Genomic DNA, 23213 nt, shown 5'->3' with positions numbered 1-23213 from the left:
AAGCAGGTGTGACAAGGTCTCATTCTGCTAGGCTGCCCAGAAAATGCTATGCAGCTGAGATTGACTGAAATCTGGATCCTCATCCCCACCACCACCACCACCAGGCCCACATACACACATAGCCCTTAGTGCTAAGTTTTCAGGCCTATCCAGTAAACATATTGTTTATTTTGTTAACATTTAATCATATGAATGTAGCAATGTTATTCTTAGGCAATACAGGCTTTCCCAGGAGTAACACTTTTATTCCATTTCCAATATAATTAAAACCTATGTATAGAAAGTAACAGTAGCTGGATAATTTTATTTTGGCAATATACAATGAAACAATGATAAAGGCACATTTATACTCAATATTTACTCTAGTAAAATAAATCTCAGTGTGTGGATCCAGTGAAGGAATATGTTATACTCAGAAATCTATCTAAAATGAGAATGGGATTAATGGAATGGTATCAGAAGAGAGATGTTACAGAGCAGCCAATCTAATATTCTAATTGTTGGTCTAAGAAAATGACTAATAATGAATGGAAACACCATTTATCAAAACCAAATGATTGACACTGAATATTTGTCTTCCAAATATTTGTTTTTTACATTCTTTGCCATTGTACCACAGTTTCAATGTTGTGAAGCTTAATATTCTTGTTTTCTGAAATCTATTAAGAAGACATTGCGTTGGATGTGATCCTTCCCATGTGTATAATCATTTATGCAATATACATACACCGAGAGCTTAATAAGTAAATACCATTTTTTTCTCATTTTTTTGAGACAGGACTTCTCTATGTAGCCCTGACTGTCCTGACACTTACTCTGTTGAATAAGATGGCCTGGAACTCACAGAGATCCCATTACCTATCAGGTGCTGGGATTAAAGACATGTGCTACCACCACTCAACTTCAGTACTACATTTCTAAACCCTAGAAACAGCCTTAAGTATTTCATTGGCATGCTCTCACTTAAAATAGTTAAGTAGGAGGAGGAGGCAGCAATGATTTTATATGATTTTTATGATTGAATAATAGAAGTTTTTTCATTCACATTTCTGAAAATTATCTGAACATAAATATGATAGTATGATCATGATTATCATACCTTACTTCTGCATAACACAGTGCTCCATCATTTTACTCCTGAATCCAGTGAGGTTGCTGTTATTGTTTCACTAAGCAATGGCATTAGTCAAGGCTGAAGAAATTGAAGTTTGCCAAATTAAATGATAACTTTCAGCTATTTTCCTGTAGTCTGCCAGGAAACCTTTCTAGCCCACAGTTTCTTCATTGCATTCTTTACTTCTGCATTTCTCAGAGTGTAAATCAGAGGGTTCAGCATGGGAGTGATAATGGTGTAAAATACAGCCACCATCTTATCCTCTGAGAAGGTAGTGTCAGGCCGCATATACATGAAAGTACAGGGACCGAAAAAGATGATGACCACAGCAATGTGGGAACCACAGGTGGAGAGAGCTTTGCGTCTGCCTTCTGCTGACTGCTTTCTCAGAGACACCAGAATAACTGTGTATGAGATTAGTAAGATAACAAAACTGCCCAGTGCAATGGTACCACTGTTGGCTGTCACAACAACACCAACAATGTAGGTGTCTGTGCAGGCGAGTTTCAGGACAGGGTGTACATCACAGAAGTAGTGATCAATCTCATTGGGCCCACAAAAGGGGAGCTGTACCACCAGAGCCACTTGGATAATGGAGTGAAAGAATCCACCCACCCATGTTCCCAGTAACATCTTGTTACATCTGTCCCGGTCCATGATAGTCATGTAGTGGAGGGGTTTACAGATGGCCACATATCGATCATAGGCCATGACAGTAAGAATGAAGATCTCAGTGCAGCCAAAGAAATGAACCACAAAGAGTTGTAACATGCACCCCACATAAGAGATAGTTTTTTTCTTCACTAACAGGTCAACAATCATCTTGGGTGCTGTGACTGAGGAGTAGCAAATGTCCACAAAAGATAGAAAGTTGAGGAAAAAATACATGGGGGACTTGAAAAGATTGCCAGTGCAAACTGTGAGCATAATGAGGAGGTTTCCCAGCACAATGACCATGTAAAAGAAGGAAAATACCATAAAGCATACTTCTTCAACTTCTGGGTTCTGAGAAAGACCCAAGAAAATGAATTCAGTGACATTGTTTACTCCTATGGAATAAGATCTTGAAGCCATATTCCCAAAAGTACTTAAAATTACCTGAAATAAAAATGAAAAAGACCATCAACATTCATTTCTATTTTATAACCAATGAAAAATTAAAGTGGCTGGAGTTGGAAGGTGAGCCCTTATGTCTCCCAAACTTAGGCTTCAGTTTAAATGCATCTGTTCTGATCAACTTACTTCAGTGTTATATGCCCATGCTCTTTTCAGTTCAGATGAGAAATGAAGTGCAAAGGCATAAGGCCAATTCTTCCAGTCTCAGATGACACCTGAAGAACTCCCTCCTCTTCTTTGTAAGGCTTATACAACAGCTTCTAATGTACTTAGATCTTTTGTATAAGATAAACAGACTTCCCTCTGAAGTATCAGCAAATGCTTGCTGCATTTTTTATATGGAAATGAGAATGTTTTCTCAGATTTGTCCCGCTTCACACTGCCCTGTCTCAGTGTCACATCTGCTCAGAATTCACAAGTAGCACAGCCCCAGTGACTTCTGCAGGCTTCCCTTCCCCTAAAAATTGGGTCATCTTGAAGTGAAATTATGGCCTCTCATCTGACCTCAGGAGTTCAATATCACTATGTAGTGTTATAGAAAGAGTCTTAAATTAGACATATTTGATCTTGTAATAATCCCATTTTAAGCCAAATGAATCATTTATCTTTATGAGACCTCCCTTAATTTATTTGTGATATAATAAACTTTTAAGGTATTATTATTTGTCATAAATTGTCACTTCTACAATGAAACTAAATCACTCCCATAAGCATAGAAAAACCACAAAATCCTGAAGAAGAGGCAAAGATAAGAGAATATGCATCAATACGATAATAATTAATGATAATAGAAGAATCTTCTGTAGATGAAGCCAGCTCTACCAGCTTGATCAAGATCCCAGATAATTTCTTTACCTGCAATAGGGGGCACTTCAGGATTTCTCCATGATTTCTTTAACTTCATATTTAAATGCCTATATGAAACAAAGAGAAAAACAAAACCAAAACAAAAGAGGAAATGCTCTGCACTTTAACATCAGCTTTTCTTCATGCATCCTCATATATCCTGTTTCATGTTAGCTACACCATCCTGCTTTATGTGGATGACTTTGAATTCAATATTTCTGGGAGAGGTTATCATTCAATTGGGCTGGATTGACTCTCCGGAGAGGACAAATATGATTTCAATAGAAGTATCTTTAGCAGTAGAGTTACAGGCATTCTAACGGGCATCATTGATATGGAAAAGCAATGATTATGGATAAGCTGTGATTAATAGAGGTTTCAAGATCCTTTCTAAAATCAATGCACGGGCATAAGTGATCCCTGTGGTGGTAAGCTGTCCTTTTGGGAATGCATCTTTCAAGGTCCACTATGTTTAATTCTTTCAACCACAGAATGTTGCAATTTCAGCTGTCTTTTGCAGAAAGAGCAGGCCAACCAAGAGATTCTGGGAAGCCATGTGTGCTGTGAGTGTTCAGGTATTTGTCCTAGAGTTGTAGAAAAATCACTATACATCTGTCTCCTTTTGTGTATTACAGATAAAAGGGGAAAGTGGGCAAGAGAACATTGGTCATCTAATCAGATTTGGAATTATGCTCAATTCAAAGGTTTTATGAACTGTGATTCTTTTGGCATCTTACTGATTCTAAAAATAGAAATTATTCAAAACTAATGAGCTCCTATTCGAGAAGTTTAGAGTAACTATTACGTTGTTTATTGATTTGTTTATCTAGAACAGATAGATACTTACACACAAACTTGATACTGTTCCTGTACTGTCTAAAGCACTGAGGAGGAGGGCAAGCACTCTTTCTCTAAGACAATGTGCATATAAAAGCCTTCTTCTACTTTTTTCAACATTTCAGACTTGATGTTCATTCCAGTGACTAGCATTTTCTTATTACCAGTTATAATTCACTATCTCTAAGGCACCATACATACAGATATGTCATTCTGTTAACATTGTCATTATAATCTCATACTTCCTTTTCTTAAAAATACAGGGTATTTAAATTTTATTATAAATGCAAAAAAGTTGACAACCCACCTCCTTCCACAAACTTCATGTCCTTAGTTTGAGAAGAGAGACAAATCTTGCTGATAATTTTCAAATGGGCTTGGATTCACATTTTTTTTTATCTTTTCCTTATTGTAGTAATCCTAAGTACTTATAAATAATGAATATCAGGGAATCCTTGTTCTCCGAAACATAGGAAGACAGAACTCAATCTTCCTTGTTCTAGATCTTCTCATTAACTGATATCTGCCTGGGCATTGTGCCTTTGACAAAAAATGCTTCTTCTTCTACTTCTTATGTAGTCTAGTTAAGGAGAGGAAGAAAAACTGTAATGACCTTGGGGAGAATGTATTCCCAGAGTCTTACTCCATGGTAAAAATAAAATTGCAAACCTCAAAAACACTTTAAATTCAAGTGTCAGTTAAATTTAAAACTAAGTGACTATTTTAAAGTTAAAGGTTAATCAATGCTCAGATCGTAGCCATAATCCAGAAAAAAAATAGCAAAAAAATAATATTTTGATTATAACTTTATTACTTAAATTAATACATTGATATATGTATTAAATAATATGTTTATTATATTACCCAATTTATCTCATTGTTTAGTTTGAATTGCTCTCCTTCTAACAAACTAAAAAAGCTATTTATAAAGAAAAATAAGTAGAGAAATAGTCACTCTTAAAGTTCTTGGCCAAACAAGATGATACACCTTTAATCCTAACACTTGGGAGGCAGAGTCATAGTGTTCTCTATGAGTTCAAGGCCGTCCTGGTCTACACAGAGAGTTCCAGGTCAGCTACAGCTACATAGTAAGACCCTGACTCTGATTTAAAAGAACAAACAAACAAAAGAAATAAGGAAGACTGGAGACAGAAGACAGATTTGGAGTGGAACTGAATTGCAACAAACTAATTCATTGGAAAACTTATGGGTGTATATACCCACAGACAGCTAAGTGTCCAACAGTACCCAAGCTCCATTAAAAAGTCATTGACAGAAAATAAAAATAATTCAGAGAATAAAAAAGTACAAAATAAAAAAAGCTTTTGTCAGAGTTGTGGGGCCCCTCAATGACAGCTTAATTTTCTCTTTGGTTCACATGCAAAATATCCATATCACAGGTGGTAATTAGGAAAGAGCTTTGTTTCTGGAATAAAAATGATATAATTTTATGTGTCTATTTTATTCTTGTAGTATAATGCTTGGAAGTTTACCATGCAGTTGCATTATTGGTGACTTGTTCTTATTTAGTACCAAGAGATATGTTACTCTGTCGTCATTCCCTTGTGGATATTTGGATATTTGTATTACCAGCTTAGGAGTATTATGAACAATACTTGTGTGAACATTTTTGTGCAATTCACATGCACATAAATTTTCAGTTCTCTTGCACTGGAACCTAAAACTGTAACCACTCTACACTACTATAAAGTGTATACAGAGTACCTAGGACAGTCCCATGCAGGCTCCCTCATTGTCAGTTCAGTCTCTGTGAGCCCCTATGAGCCCAGATTAGTTGATTCTGTGAGTTTTCTTGTGGTGTCTTTGACTGGCTCTTACAATCTTCCTCTTCTGCAGGATTCTCCAATGCTCAGCCTAATGTTTGCCTGTGGTTCTTCATCTGTTTCCATCAGTTGCTGGATGAAGCCACTCTGATGAAAATGGAGCTAAGCATCAATCTATGAGTATAGCAGAATATCATTAGGCATCATCACATTGGCATTTTTTTTCCCTCCAGTTGTGTTTGTTTATATCTTAGGTCTCTGTGTCATCTAGCCTGTGGGTCCTTGCTATGGAATAATGCTTTTGTACACTGGTTTAATAAAATGGTGATTGGCTAGTAGCCAGGTAGCAAGTATAGGCAGGATAAGCAGACAAGGAGAATTCTGGGAAGAGGAAGGCTGAGTCAGGATTTGCAAGCTGCCGCCCAGGGAGCAGCATGTAATGGCACACAGGTAAAGCCACGGAACACGTGGCAACATATAGATATTAACAGAAATGGATTGAATTTAAGTGTAAAAGCTAGTCAGTGGTAGGCCCGAGCTAATGGCCGAGTAGTTTTAATTAATTTATGCCTCTGTGTGTTTACTAGGGTCAGAGTGGCTGCAGACTTGGCAGGACACAGGAAAACTTTCAGCTACAGGTCCTGGTGCTTCAGGCAATTTCAGGGGTGTGTTTATTTGTGGCATGGGTGTTAGGCTAGACCAGTCATTGGTTAGCCACTCCCTCAATCTCTAGGTCACCCTTACCCCAGCACTTCCCATAGGCTGGACAGGCTGTAGGTCAAATGTTGTGTGGCTGGTTGGTGTCCCAATCCTCCTTCTTGAAGTGCTGCCTGGTTACAGAAGATGGCCAGGTCAGGCTATGTATCAACGATTGCTAGGAATCTTAGCTGGAGTCATCTTTATAGATTCCTGGGAGATTTTCTTGCATTAGGTTTTCCCCTGATTTTGAAATGACTTCCCTTTTTAGTAGTCTCTTTCAGTGTTCTTCTCCTCTGCCCTCACAACCTGATCACTCATGTTCTCATCCCTACCTGCCACAGTCCAATCATGGAATTTCTTCTATTTCCCCTTCCCAGGGAAATCCAGGCATCCCCCATGAACATTCTTTGTTACCTAGTCTCTCAGGGTCTGTAGATTATAGCATTATTATCTCTTGTGGGTGGCAAGAGTATATTATAGAGATTCAGCTGTGTATTAAAGCTATACTTTGACCAGCCAAGGGTCAATCAAAAGGCAAGCCATTTATTATGAATGTTTGATACTATCCAGCCTTTAATATTTCAGCTGTTTTCTACTATGAAATTCTTGCATGCCCAAATATTTCCAAACCTGCTGAACTTCTGGTTATTAACCCCATCCCACCCCCCACCCTCACATCCCTACCCACCTCCTGAGTCTAGGAGACAAGCTGGCTGGAGACTCATAGCTTTGCTTCTTGTGCAAATGAAGACCAGACCATCTCCTTGCCTTGAGGCCTAGTAGCTCTGGAGAATAATTGACTGAGAACAATAGAGGTTTTTTACATATCAAGGTAGAAGGTAAGGTGGAGGAACATTCCTGAGGGAACAGAGAACTGCTTGGCAGAGAGAGAAGACAGATATTTTTCTGTGGAATAGACTGAATGTCATGGCAAGAGAGAAGAGAGGAAGACCGAGGTTCTGTAGAGGGTAAGGAGATCTTGGGTAGAGATCTGAGTGCCAGGAGTAGAGAGTAGTGGAATAGAGAATGAGGAAACAGAGGACGAAGATGAGGCTGGAAGCATAGGAGTTTAGTCATTATCAGAACTATGAGCTAGGGAACTGGACAGAACTGAAGTTATGGGGACAGAATTTCATCCCAGAGAAATAAAGTAGACAGATAAAGAGCTTGATGTATCTATATTTATTGTCATCCTGAATGCCTGACAGAGCTATAGCTGTTTTGATAGAATTTTGTCTTAGAGGAATAAAGTTAATAGATATAAGTGCATAGTGTAGGTAGATTTTTTTTCCCTCAGATATCTCATACCTAACTTAGTGCAATCCTGGGACCCTGAGTATTCAATAATTATCCTGCATTTTACAGCTAATATCCACTTATGAGTGAATATATACCATGTTTTTCTTTCTGGGTTTGGGTTACCTCACCCAGGATGATTTTTTTCTAATTCCATCTATTTGCCTTCAAATTTCCTGATATCATTGTTTTTAACAACTGAGTAATATTCCATTTTGTAAATGTATCACATTTTCTTTATCATTCCTCAGTTGAGGGTCATTTAGATTGTTTCCAGGTTCTGGTTATTACCAATAAAGCTATTATGAGCATAGTTGACCATGTATTCTTGTGGTATGATGGAGCATCCTTGTGGTATATGCCTAAGAGTAGTATAGCTGGGTCTTGTGGTAGATTGAGGCCCTGTTTTCTGAGAAACTGTCTTAAAATCTTAACTGAGAAAAAGCTTGTTGTGTTTCATTTTCATTGCATGCTGACATTTTAATCAATTTTCCTAATACGTGAGAAAACAATTGTGCCATTTTTAACATGGACTTCAAACTTGGCATCATCAGTCTTTCAGTATGGTCTTGAGCTGTTTATAATCCTCCCTTATAATACCTTTATTTTCTATAGGATCTAAGGAAGTAATATTTCACTCTTCATATATTTAATGTTTTTCATTTTGTATCAAAAACAAGTCTCCTTATTGCATTTGTTTGTTGTTTGTGTCTCTTGGTGTGAACACACACTTTCCAGGGTGTGCAGATAGAGATGATTGGACAACTTTGGGAATCACATGTCTCTTTTCACTATGTGGGTCCAGAAAAAGAGCTTAGGTCATTAAACTTGGTGGTTTGGTTCCTTTACCCATTGAGACATCCCACCAGTCCTGAGGTCTCATCTTTACACTCTGTGCATTTGACTATGTGAGTCTACTGCTATTGTGAACATTAGCTCGTCTTATTAATGACTCATCCCTTCGCCTACAGGAAGTATTTACAGAAAAGTTTGCTTTTGAGTTGTTTCAGAACTGACTTATTTTTTAAATATCACAAACAATCACTTCTGATGCGTAGAAGACAGTATTTGATTAGATTACCCAGTGGCGATAATCTGGGTGTTAATATTGTTAACATAACCATATAAAGTATTCCAGGGTGGTTGCTTTGTTTGATCTCTTATTGTCTCCATTGCATATGTGGCTGCTTCCAGAGTTCTCTGCTTTTTTACCCCACAGAATTGTTAGCAATGTTTGTATTCATTAATATACACCATAACCAATTGCTTTAATCTTAGACATGCTAGCTTGCTTACATCTGCATAAATCTCCTATTTTAGTCATCCTAGCAATTTTCTCTGAATTTTTCAATCTTTTCAAATGAATACATTATACTTTATATCGGTGATATATAAAGAAAGAGTATTGAAATATATAGCAACCCTAAATGGAGTGCTACAGAAACACTCTGCAACAAGAGACTTGAGAAGATTAGACTATGACTTTTTATTACAACTGAGTATCCATTAGTGAAAAGAACAGACAATTCACAAGCACAAGTAATGATTCTCTCAGACTATTATATAATAACACAATAGATTATAATTTATGTGGTATGATTCTTATAGACTGTCTTGAAACAATAGACTCTGATTTATAAAGAACCATTCTCACAAACTATCTTATAATAATAAGATAGATTCTAACTATTGTGCCCAGGTTGCAAGACCCCCAAGCAAGACCACCACAGAGCCATATCCGATGCAAGCACACAGAGGTTTTTAATAACAAAACAAGCAAGCTTGGTCCACCATCCAATATCTGACACAGCGGGTGAAGGAGGAGGGTCCTGAGCACTCACTTTAAGGGGTTTATATAGGAGAAGTTTACATGCAGCTTGGGATTGCACATGGGGTCTAAGGGGGGCAGTTCTTTCTTTCTTTCTTTCTTTTTTTTTTTTTTTCGAGATAGGATTTCTCTGTGTAGCTTTGGAGCCTGTCCTGGAACTTACTCTGTAGCCCAGGCTGGCCTGGAACTCCCAGAGATCCGCCTGCCTCTGCATCCTGAGTGCTGGGATTAAAGGCATGCACCACCACTGCCCGACTGAGGCAGTTCTTTGAAGTTACTGGCTGAACTATAAGCATGAGGTTACTGATGGCTAACAGGATTCAGGATATCTACAGAGACATAAATTTTTACTCCCTATACCCTGCTTTTGTTGAACCCAGGATATATACTTTCAGAGTTTTTGTTCAAGTCCTACTCTCCTGTAAGGTCAACTTCTTGTCAGTTGAGCCCATCACTTCCCATATCTTGTTTTGCCAAGTACAGGATACATAGCTTTATTGTCCCAGCCTTATAAGTCGAAATTCTGATCACTTCTAAAACTGCTGGTCAGCAAATACCTTTGGAGGAGGGGAGGGGGAAGTGTCTCTCAAGATGGCTCCTGATTTTTCCCTTTCACAACTTGTGTAATTTGTGCTATTCTTAGTCAGAAATGCATAAGGACATGTCAACCAAATTATTTGTAGAGTAGATGAAATTTGTGATTACATTTAGAATATATCAATGCCTAAAAGAAACAAAGAGGACTTCTTATGGAATGCTAACACCTGCTTCTTAACTTAGTTGTTGGTTACATAAAAATGCTGTGTATATAAATTCATAAGCAGTACATGAGTCTTTATGTACAGTATTCTATGGCTTTACTGTTTATAGCAGCTTTTAAAATTCAAAGGTTGCTATCCTTGTTTGCTTTGTATTGCTGTGATAGGACACCATGACCAAAACCATCCTTGGAAAGAGGGTTCATTATATCTTACAGTTTAGAGTCCATCACTGAGGGAACCAGGGATGAACTCAATCAGAAATTATAGACATAAACTGAAGTAGAGACCATGGAGAGGTACTGCTTACTGGCTTGTTTTCCATGGCTTATGCAGCTCTTTCTTATAGAACGCATAGCCACCTGCCTAAGGATGGCACCACTCTGAGTGAGCAAGATGCTCTCCTATCAATCACTAATCAAGAAAATGTTTCATGGACATGCTTACAGGACAGTGTGCTAGAGGTATTTTCTCAACTGAGACTCTCTCCAGATGACCAGTTTAGAACAAGTTTTCGAAACTAATCAAAACTGTATCATTAAATTCATCTTTGCAAGATGATATAACATGAATAATATGCCTTTAACTAGAACAAGAATTTTCACCCAAAACCTAGATAGCTTTAAAAGGCAGTTCTAAAATGGAGTCAAGAGCAGCTTCCTAGTTGTGTCTCCTAGGAAAGCTGTGATGGAGAGATACCTCAGCCTGTAGGCTTGAGCTACAGTATGGCCAGTTCATGGCATATAGGCTTGAGTGCAGCATGGCAGATTCCTGCCACTGTACACAGTGGTGTCTGAGAGCCATTCAGCACAGTGTAGTGGATTTAGCTTTTGTTAGCAAAGAAAAAAAACAAAGGAAGTGTATTTTGGGCTACACAGTGCTGGATGGAAGCATAGACCTGCTGCTTCATAGAGTCATCAATGAGCATGGTTCCTCCAGAGCTGGTTCTAAATGAAGTTCTCCCATGTAGGGAAGCTGAAGTTGGAGGAGCCAGCAGCCAAAGCTGCCATTTCAGTTCTAGTAACACTGCAGTTCAAAGCAATAGAGTCACAATAAGACAAATGCAGATGGGATAAACCCAAAACAGTTCACAATGTGTGTAAAAATGTACGGAGGCTTGAATGAGAGAGGAAAAGAAATATAGACAGTTATATAAAGAAATAGATAGTTTTAAAAATTAAAGTATTTAAAGAGACATTAAAAGTAATATAAAAAATAAGCCATGTAAAGATGGAAATCACACAGAGAGTCTGGATTATATTGTCTTTGGGATTTTTAATGACAGAAAAACATTTACTTGTCAAGGCTGCTGAGTTAAACCAATATGTATATTTTAAAGGTATATTGACTTCAAAATTTGAATCTGAAAATATGTTGCTTTGGAAAGAAGGCTCTGCTTTTGTTTCCACAGGAAGCAAGAGGCTATAGATTTGCTCCAGATTAAGAGGGATCAGATTTGATCAAGCCAGACCTCCTGAACCTTAATAGATGGTACCTATCAAAAAAGGTTTTAGCTGATCTTCCCAGGACTTGACCATTATCTCAAATTGTCTCAGGATCTCCATAAGACTACCAGCATCCACTATCATCAGGAAGTAACCTAGAACACTATGCCCACATTCCCAAAAAATAGATTATGAATGTTTGTCATTGTTTAGGTTGTTGGTTACAAATTGTTATTGGTCATAGTCAATATCCTTCTAAAAGAAGAAAGGGGGATATGATATAGAAATAAAGGATATAGATATGATAAGATAAAAGGAAAGATTATTGAATCTACTTTCTTTTTGGTTTTTTTTAACAACTTGTTTAAAATATTTCACATTGCTATAGATTTTAGTTTATTACAAGTTAAAAGTTAATTTTGTTATACTGTACATTTCTACTTTTGTTTAAGGTATTACGTTTGTGAAGTTCATTTAAATAGTATTGGATAATTAAGAAATACAGATTAATAATTAGTCTTCTATGATAGTCAAACTTATAGTCATGTTAAGTTTTCTAGGTACACATAGATATAATTCAATTAGGTAGATAATCTTCAAACACTTCAAAGACCTACAGAATATGGCATTTAAAATGTTTTAAAAACTTAAAACTTTTCTGGACAATGAGACATGTCTGCTCCTGGCAGCACCAATCTACTTCAGACAAGATAATGGGCATTGAAGAAACTTTGTGCAGTTTGCTTTCTTTGTGGCAAAAGTTAGCCACTGGGCATAAAAGTACCCTTCTATCAACTACTTGACAGTATGTTGTATAAAGTGGACATGCAGGACCCATAGGAAGGTGACAACTGAACTTTGCAAGATGAGATGGTCTTTCAGGTTCCTGCTTTTCAGAAGAAACTGCCAGACATTCTACAGGACACAGAGAGAAATGACTGAGAGACTCTAGGCCTGTAGACTGAAGAATGGATGCCCCAACGTTGCAGAGGAACTTTGGATGACTATTCAGGTAGCAAGCTGTCTCTGTCATTCTAGATTTTACAAGTTGCTTAAAATGTTCTTCCTGTTTACTTAGGTAATATTATATACTTCTGGAGTCTTTGATGTAGTGGTAGACAAGATAGTTATAATTGTGGTTTTTCTTGGTTATGAAAAGTGATAAGATAGATATGAAACCTTAGACTTACAAATATAGGATAGATAGGATATCTTCTTTAAATTTGCCAAATACAAATAGACTAGATATTATAACTATAATTCTTGCTGGATAACTGTTTTGTTATATATAATTTCACTATGTCAAAGTTAAAACATTTTTTTTGAAAAGAAACAAGAGGGGAAATGATGGGTGATATCATTCTGTATGATGTGAATATGTGTTGCTCTGATTAATTGATAAATAAAGCTCTTTGTCCAATGGTGAGGCAGAATAAAGTGGAACATTCCAACTAGGGAGAACAGGGAGACACTGCTAGCTGCAGCCAGAAGAAGCAAGATGTAAATTACCAGTAAGTCATAAGGTATGTGGCAAAGTATAGATTCATAGAAATGGGTTAATTTAAGATGAAAGAGCTAGCTAGTGAGAAGCCTGAGCCATTAGGCCATACAGTTCATAATTAATATAAGCCTCTGTGTGTTCATTTGGGTTTGAGCAGCTGTGGGACTGCAGGGTCATGGAAGCTGGGTAGGACCAGGAAAGCTTCAACTACATTTAACTCATTTTTAATAAAATGTTATGTAAAACTTTTATGATCGCTATGTTTATGAATATATACATACATATGTATATATGTATATGATGTATGAAGGTATGTCAGCTGGGATGAGAATGCTCCTCCTAAAACTATAGACTTTCCTATAAAAACCCAAGTATCAGGGATTGGAAACCTCCATTTGAGTTTCTGGTCGGGATCCCAGAAACCCCAGACAATATATATTACTGCTATGATTCTTAGTGTCTTTCAGAAAAAGAAGATAAAACTGAATTTCTGAAGACACCACACTCTTTGGACACAGGATTTGAAGAAATTGATCTATATCTGACCTGGTAACCTCCTCACTCAGGACTAACTCTTATAGTTTCAGGAGGAGCCATGCATTCTACTAACAGTGAATAGCAATAAACAGTCCTATTCTTCTGTAATGTTTACAAACCACAAAAATTAACAGCATGACAGAATAATCCATAAGCTGCAGTAGTGGCACTTGTATCCAGGGGGGATGAACCATCACCTAGTTAGACTGTAGGTCCACTCAATAAGAATTCATGTACACTGTAAACTTAGCCAACCGTCCATGGACCATGAGGCTATGGAACCTAGATGAGAGCCTATTACTATCCATCTACTAAATCAGTAAAATTTCTCCCTGAAATCTAAAATACTTATCATTATATCCACAGATAGTTTATGTCCCACCCCTCATCAAGGATGCTTCTTTTTGCAGCAGACAGAGACCATTACAGAAAGCATAAGTGGTGAAGTTATAGACACGAGCAGCACTTGGAGTCCCTGCCCCCAGCTAATCTATTTACAGCACAACCCCAACAGTTAAATCTCAGGGAACATCACAAACATGGTATGCAAAGACAGTAAGATCCAGAGGACCAGGACAATGTGAGAAAGTTTCTTCTTAAAACAAACAAACAAGAACATAAAATGGGGAGGGAGGCAAGGGACTGAATCTGGGATGAACTTGAGGGAAATGTGGATACAGTCAAGATACATTGTATGAAATTCTTTAAAAATTAATAAAATATATTGCTTTTAAACAAAGCTTATTCCATTGCCACAATATAGTCCTAATGATGAAGTAATGTACAAGAAGGCTTATGTGAGATAATACCCAGCTTATTGATGAAGGATCCATGGAGAAACATAATTCAAGAAAGCAGATGTGCTATCTGTCCACTTATCTTCCCATAGAATAAGAATATGACAATAGATCTTACATGCATTGACTGCTGGAACCAGTCATGGAAAACAGACATAGCTCAGAAATTTACTTTCCTTTCAGAAATACTTGATGACCCCAGACTTTCTGTAGGGCATTCTTCATCTCTGTGTTTCTCAGGGTATAGATCAGAGGATTGAACATGGGAGCTATTATGGTGTAGAAAAGAGCAAATAGATCTTGCTCCGGACTTCCCTTTTGGGACACTGGTGAGTGCCCTTCCTTGCCCCAGACCCCATCCCTGGGCACCAGCCACTCCAGGGAAGACCTGCCCAACTTGGCCCCAGGTTCTGGCCACCGGGCAGGTTCCCTGCTAGCCCCACCGGGAAGGATCCCCTTCTCCAAGACCCCTGGCAGACCCTGCAGTCTCCACGCCCTGCCCCCACGCCATCCACCTGAGCCCCAAGCCTCTTCCTGAGACTTAGAGGCCGGCCCCCAGCTCCCATCTTGCCCCAGACTTCCCTTTTGGAACACAGGGTGAGTGCCCTTCCTTGCCCCAGACCCCATCCCTGGGCACCAGCCACTCCAGGGAAGACCTGCACAACTTGGCTCCAGGTTCTGGCCACCGGGCAGGTTCCCTGCTAGCCCCACCAGGAAGGATCCCCTTCTCCAAGACCCCTGGCAGACCCTGCAGTCTCCACGCCCTGCCCCCACGCCCAACCGCCTGAGCCCCAAGCCTCTTCCTGAGACTTAGAGGCCGGCCCCCAGCTCCCATCTTGCTCCGGACTTCCCTTTTGGAACACTGGTCTGTCTGAACCAAGTGTGCGGATAAGGCCAAGAACGAATCACAAGGAGATGGGCAAACGTCAAGGCAGAAACATATACAACAAAATGAATAGCAATACAGCATCACCAGGCCCTAGCCCTCCTCCAACACCTAGACCTGAACATCAGAAATTGGAAGAAGCAGAAGAAAACAGCCTTATGAATGACATCATGAAGAAGCTAGAGGCTTGTGTAGAGGAAAAGACAAAAAAAATGTGAAGAACGCTGTAAACAACTAGAGGAAAGGGCATACAAATTAGAAGAAATCAGTAAAGTTCTGGAAGAAAACAATAAAGTACTGAGAGAAAATTAAGAAAAATCAATGAAACAAATTAAGGAAACAGTCCAAGACCTGAAAAGGGAAATAGAAAAAATGAAGAAGACACAAACAGAGGGAATGCTGGAAATAGAAAATCTGAGAAAACGATTGGGAACTTCAGATGCAAGTATAATCAACAGAATGCAAGAGATGGAAGAGAGGATCTCTAGAGTTGAAGATACAGTAGAAGAAATACATTCATCAGTCAAAGAAAACACTAAAGCCAACAAAGTCATGAACCGAAATGTCCAAGAAATTTGGGACACCATGAAAAGACCAAACCTAAGAATAATAGGGGTCGAAGAAGGAGAAGAATACCAACTCAAGGGCACAGAAAATATATTCAACAAGATCATAGAAGAAAACTTTCCCAACTTAAAGAAGGAAATGCCTATGAAGATAAAAGAAGTTTATAAAACACCAAACAGACTAGACCCCCCAAAAAAGTCCCCTCGCCACATAATAGTTAAACAACTAAATGTACAGAATAAAGAAAGAATATTAAGAGCAGCAAAGGAAAAAGGCCAAGTGACATATAAAGGCAAACCCATCAGAATAACACCCGATTTCTCAATGGAGACTTTGAAAGCCAGAAGAACCTGGACAGATGTAATGCAGACACTAAGAGACCATGGATGTCAGCCTAGACTAATATACCCAGCAAAACTTTCAATCACCATAGATGGAGTGAACAAGACATTCCATGACAAAGCCAGATTTAAACAATACTTATCCACAAACCCAGCCCTACAGAAAGCACTAGAAGGAAAATTCCAACCTAAGGAAGTCAGATACACCGTCGAAAACACAGGTAACAGATAAAGCCACAGCAGTAAACCCCAACGTATAGAAGTACACACACATCACCACCAAAAAATAACAGGAATGAACAATCACTGGTCATTAATTTCCCTCAATATCAATGGACTTAATTCACCTATAAAAAGACATAGGCTTACAGAATGGATACGAAAGCAGGACCCATCTTTCTACTGCATACAAGAAACACATCTCAAATTCAAAGATAGACACTACCTAAAAATAAAAGGCTGGGAAAAGACTTTCCAATCAAACGGTCTTAAGAAACAAGCGGGTGTAGCCATCCTGATATCCAGCAAAATAGACTTCAAACTAAAATCAATCAAAAGAGATCAAGAAGGGCATTACATACTCATCACAGGAAAGATCCACCAAGATGAAGTCTCAATTCTGAATATTTATGCCCCAAACACAAGGGCACCCACATATGTAAAAGAAACATTACTAAAGCTTAAATCACATATAAAACCCCACACATTAATAGTGGGAGACCTCAACACCCCACTTTCACCACTGGACAGATCTCCCAAATTGAAACTTAACAAAGAAATAAAGGACTTAACTGATGTCATGACTCAAATGGACTTAATCGATATCTACAGAACATTCCATCCTAACAAAAAAGAATATACCTTCTTCTCAGCACCCCATGGAACCTTCTCTAAAATTGACCACATACTTGGCCACAAAACAAATCTCAAGAGATACAAAACAATTGGAATAACCTCCTGTGTTCTATCAGACCACCATGGTCTAAAGTTGAATTTCAACAACAACAAAAACTACAGAAAACCTACAATCTCATGGAAACTGAATAATACCCAACTGAATCACCAATGGGTTAAGGAAGAAATAAAGAAAGAAATTAAAGACTTCCTAGAGATCAACGAAAATGAAGACACCACATATCCAAATTTATGGGACACTATGAAAGCAGTACTAAGAGGGAAATTCATAGCACTAAATGCCCACATAAATAAGTTGGAGAAATCTCACACTAGAGACTTAACAGCATACCTGAAAGCTCTAGAACAAGAAGAAGCACAGTCTCCCAGGAAAAATAGACGCCAGGAAATTATCAAAGTGAGAGCTGAAATCAATAAAATAGAAACAAAGAGAACAATACAAAAAATTAATGAAACAAAGAGTTGGTTCTTTGAGAAAATCAACAAGATAGACAAGCCCTTATCCAAACTAACCAAAAGACAGAGAGAGAGCATCCAAATCAACAAAATCAGAAATGAAAAGGGGGACATAACAACAGACATTGAGGAAATCCAGAGAATCATCAGGTCATACTTCAAAAACCTCTATTCAACAAAACTGGAAAACCTAAAAGAAATGGATAACTTTCTGGATAGGTACCACATACCTAAGTTAAATCAAGACCAGATAAACTACTTAAATAGTCCAATAACCCATAACAAAATAGAAACAGTCATTAAAAGTCTCCCAACCAAAAAAAGCCCAGGACCAGATGGTTTCAGCGTAGAATTCTACCAGATCTTCAAAGAAGAGTTAATACCAATACTCTCTAAATTGTTCCACACAATAGAAACAGAAGGAACATTACCAAACTCCTTCTACGAGGCTACAATTACCCTAATTCCTAAACCAAACAAGGATACAACAAAGAAAGAGAACTACAGACCGATCTCCCTCATGAACATTGATGCAAAAATACTCAATAAAATACTGGCAAACAGACTCCAAGAACACATCAAAACAATTATCCACCATGATCAAGTAGGATTCATTCCAGGGATGCAAGGGTGGTTCAACATACGAAAGTCCGTCAATGTAATACACCATATAAACAAACTCAAAGAAAAAAACCATATGATCATCTCACTGGATGCAGAAAAGGCATTTGACAAAATCCAACACCCCTTCATGATAAAGGTATTAGAGAGATCAGGAATACACGGAACATACCTAAACATAATAAAGGCAATTTACAGCAAGCCAACAGCCAACATCAAATTAAATGGAGAGAAACTCAAAGCAATTCCACTAAAATCAGGAACGAGGCAAGGCTGTCTGCTCTCCCCATACTTATTCAATATAGTACTTGAAGTTCTAGCCAGAACAATAAGACAACATAAGGAGATTAAGGGGATACAAATTGGAAAGGAAGAAGTCAAGCTTTCCCTATTTGCAGATGACATGATAGTATACTTGAGTGACCCCAAAGATTCCACCAAGGAACTGATACAGCTTATAAACACCTTCAGCAACATAGCAGGATACAAGATCAACTCAAAAAAATCAGTAGCCCTCCTATATACAATGGACAAAGAAGCGGAGAAGGAAATCAAAGATACATCACCCTTTACTATAGCCACAAATGACATAAAATACCTTGGGGTAACACTAACCAAGCAAGTGAAGGACCTATATGACAAGAACTTTAAGTCCCTGAAAAAAGAAATTGAAGAAGATGTCAGAAAATGGAAAGATCTCCCATGCTCATGGATAGGCAGGACTAACATAGTAAAAATGGCAATCTTACCAAAAGCAATCTACAGATTCAATGCAATCCCCATCGAAATACCAACACAATTCTTCACAGACCTGGAAAGAATAATACTCAACTTCATATGGAAAAACAAAAAACCCAGGATAGCCAAAGGAATCCTGTACAATAACACAACTTCTGGAGGCATCATGATCCCTGACTTCAAGCTCTACTATAGAGCTACAGTAATAAAAACAGCTTGGTACTGGCATAAAAACCGACATGTGGACCAATGGAATCAAATTGAAGACCCTGACATTAATCCGCACACCTATGAACATATAATTTTTGACAAAGAAGCCAAAAGTGCACAATGGAAAAAAGAAAGCATCTTCAACAAATGGTGCTGGCAAAATTGGATATCAACATGTAGAAGGCTGTAAATAGATCCATATCTATCACCGTGCACAAAACTTAAGTCCAAGTGGATCAAGGACCTCAACATAAATCCAGCTACTCTGAACCTGCTAGAAGAGAAAGTAGGAAGTAGTCTTGAACGCATTGGCATAGGAGACCACTTCCTAAATAGAACACCAGTAGCACAGACTCTGAGAGAAACAATCAATCAATGGGACCTCTTGAAACTGAGAAGCTTTTGTAGAGCAAAGGATACGGTCAACAAGGCAAAGCGACAGCCTACAGAATGGGAAAAGATCTTCACCAACCCCACTTCTGACAGAGGACTGATATCCAGAATATATAAGGAACTCAAGAAATTAGACATCAAAATGCCCAACAGTCCAATTAAGAAATGGGCTATAGAACTAAACAGAGAATTCTCAACAGAGGAAACTCAAATGGCCGAAAGACATTTAAGGAATTGCTCAACATCCCTAATCATCAGGGAAATGCAAATCAAAACAACTCTGAGATACCACCTTACGCCTGTCAGAATGGCTAAGATCAAAAACACTGAAGACACCTTATGCTGGAGAGGATGTGGAGCTAGGGGAACTCTCCTCCACTGCTGGTGGGAATGCGAGCTTGTACAACCACTTTGGAAATCAATATGGTGCTTTCTTAGAAAATTGGGAATCCATCTCCCCCAAGATCCAGCTATACCACTCTTGGGCATATACCCAAGGAATGCTCAACCACACCATAAGAGCACTTGTTCAGCTATGTTCATATCAGCATTGTTTGTAATAGCCAGAACATGGAAACAACCTAGATGCCCTTCAACTGAAGAATGGATAAACAAAATGTGGTACATATACACAATGGAATACTACTCAGCAGAGAAAAACAATGACATCATGAGGTTTGCAGACAAATGGATGGATCTAGAAAAAATCATCCTGAGTGAGGTAACCCAGACTCAGAAAAACAAACATGGTATGTACTCACTCATAGCAGGATACTAGACATGAAACAAGCATGACTTGTCTGCTACTCACATCACCAGGGAGGCTACCTGGAAAACAGGACCCCAAGAAAGACACAGGGATCGCCCAATGACAGAGAAATGGAATGAGATCTACATGAACTGACTGGACATGAGTGGGGGTAATGAAAGGCAAGGGTCGAGGTAAAGAGAGCTTGGGGGAGCGGGAGATCCCAGCTGGATCAACAACAGAGAGGGAGAACAAGGAATAGGAGACCATGGTAAATGAAGACCACATGAGAATAGGAAGAAGCAAAGTGCTAGAGAGGCCCACAGAAATCCACAAAGATACCCACACAACAGACTGCTGGCAATGGTCGATAGACAGCCCGAACTGACCTACTCTGGTGATGGGATGGCCAAACACCCTAATTGTTGTGCTAGAAACCTCATCAACTACTGAGGGAACTGGATGCAGAGATCCATGACTAGGCCCTGGGTGGATCTCTGGGAGTCCAATTAGCGAGAATGAGGAGGGTTTATATGAGTGAGAATTGTTGAGACCAAGGTTGGATAAAGCACAGGGACAAATAGCCAAATGAATGGAAACACATGAACTATGAACCAATGGCTGAGGGGTCCCCACTGGATCAGGCCCTCCGAATGGGTGAGACAGTTGATTGGCTTGATCTGTTTGGGAGGCATCCAGGCAGTGGGACCAGATCTTGTGCTCATTGCATGAGTTGGCTGTTTGAAACCTGGGGCCTATGCAGGATTGTTTGTCTCGGCCAGGGAGGAGGGGACTAGACCTACCTGGACTGAGTCTACCAGGCTGACCTCAGTCTGTGGGGAAGGCTTTGCCCTGGAGGAGAGGGGAATGGGGGGGGGGGTTGGGGGGAAGGTGAGGGGGATGGGAGGGGGAAGAATAAGGGAATCTGTGGCTGATATGTAGAACTGAATTGTATTGCAAAATAAATTAATATAAAAAAAAAACACAGACTGCTCTTTGGGTCATAAAGTTCTTGTGGGTAAAGGGATATGTCTAGTGCCAATTAATAATTGTGTGCTTGCTGTTTTTTAAAAGATGATATAATTGAATTATTGCCAAGCTCTTGTTGTTCCCTGTATGACTTGATAGTTTTCTTTTCTGTATATAAACTACTGATTTACAGAAGTAAAATTGCAGCAGATTCAAAAAAAAAAAAAAAAAAAAAAAAAGAAAAGAGCAAATACTTTATCTTCCGGGAAAGTGGTAGCTGGTCTGATATAAATGAATAGAGCAGGTCCAAAAAACAGAACTACTACTGTTAAGTGGGAACTGCAAGTAGACAGAGCTTTCCTTCTGCTCTCTACAGAATATGCCCTTATGGTATACAATATGTAAAAATAAGACAGCATCAAAACAACAAAAGTCACTCAAGCAATTAAGCCAGAGTTAGCAATGACTAAGAGACCTATTATGTGTGTGTTGGAACAGGCCAATTTCAACAAAGGGTACACATCACAGAAATAGTGATCGATCTCATTTGGGCCACAAAATGGTAAGAAGACAGTGAGAAGAAGCTGACTGGCTGAGTGTACAAATCCCCCAGTGCAACAAGCCATGATGATCATGTTACACCTATGCCTGCTCATGACTATGGTGTAATGCAGTGGCTTGCAAATGGCCACATACCGGTCATAGGCCATCCCTGTGAGAATAAAGATTTCGATTCCTCCAAATAAATGAGTTGTAAAGACTTGTATCATGCAATTGTTATAGGAAATTATTTTCCTTTCTGCCAGTAAGTCAGTCATTAATTTAGGGGTCACTGTGGATGTGTAGCAGAGGTCAGAAAGTGAGAGGTAGTTGAGAAAGAAGTACATGGGTTGGTCAATGAGCTGAGTGCATGTGATAGAAACCATTATGAGTACATTGCCCATCCAAATAGCAAGGTAGCAAAATAAAAAGAATACAAAGCAGAGGACTTCAGTGTTCTTATTTTGGGAAAGCCCCAATAGAATAAAAACTGTGATGTTACTGTTTCTTCTATCCATGGTTCGGTGTAGACAGAAAAGGCAAATCACCTGAAATGACATAATCAAGGAGTTTATGTTTAGAAGTGTCATCTAGCAGTTTCTTGACCATATTCTATTTTTCCATGTTTCCTTTATTAAGAATTTTTTATTCATTTTACCTACCAACCACAGATCCCCTCTCTTCCCTCTTCGTGCTCCCTCCCAGTGTTCTCTGCATCCCACCACCCATCCCCTCCTCCAAAAACATAAGGCCTCCTATGGGGAGTCAGCAAAGCCTGTTACATTCAGCTGAGGCTGGTCCAAGCCCCTTATCTCTCATCAAGGCTGTGAAAGGTGTCCGACCATAAGTAATGAGCTCCAAAAAGCCAGCTTGTGTACCTGGGATAGATCCTGATCCTACTGCCTGGGGCCCTTTTCTGCTGTGCTAACTTGGCTTAATCTACTTCAGCTAAATAAAGCAGATGATAACAATCTTGTGTTCAGTTGCAGTAGCTTTCAGGATTCTGTGAAAATATAAGATGGTTTCAAATAAATCTTAGATCAAATTGAGAATTGTATTCTATAATTGTCCAATGTAATCCTTTGTCCAAATCCATATACTCTCTAGACAGAAAATCACAAATAACTGGATAACAGAGAAAGATGTCTCAATGTAGGCTGTGTTCTTTTTATTCTTCTATAATGTGCCTTTGCATTACAACAACTTCATGTGATTCTCAATAGAATATAAAATATAACCAGCTCTGATATTAGGCTTATAGAATTCACAGA

General features: G+C 38.7%; 2 protein-coding genes across 2 annotated transcripts; both read right to left on the bottom strand.

Moving 5' to 3' along the window:
• Nucleotides 1-1234: 1234 nt before the first annotated feature.
• LOC128101693 (olfactory receptor 4S2) lies at nucleotides 1235-2188 on the bottom strand. Its single transcript, XM_052725008.1, has one exon. It carries the CDS (start codon nucleotides 2186-2188, stop codon nucleotides 1235-1237), a length of 954 nt encoding a protein of 317 aa, XP_052580968.1.
• A 12538-nt stretch (nucleotides 2189-14726) lies between these two features.
• LOC128100921 (olfactory receptor 4P4) lies at nucleotides 14727-22460 on the bottom strand. The gene is given in 2 exon segments (XM_052723661.1): nucleotides 14727-14861; nucleotides 21657-22460. Coding segments are annotated over 2 exon segments (939 nt in total).
• Nucleotides 22461-23213: the final 753 nt, after the last annotated feature.

Source organism: Peromyscus californicus, unplaced genomic scaffold, assembly GCF_007827085.1.
Source record: "Peromyscus californicus insignis strain IS unplaced genomic scaffold, ASM782708v3 Scaffold_7__1_contigs__length_154581171, whole genome shotgun sequence".
NCBI lineage: Eukaryota > Metazoa > Chordata > Mammalia > Rodentia > Cricetidae > Peromyscus > Peromyscus californicus.
Note: the sequence above shows the minus strand (reverse complement) of the source record. Positions and strands in the feature narration are given on the sequence as shown.

Excerpts from the sequence above, each read along its gene's own strand:
- LOC128101693 (XM_052725008.1), bottom strand. The coding sequence starts at position 2,188 with ATGGCTTCAAGATCTTATTCCATAGGAGTAAACAATGTCACTGAATTC.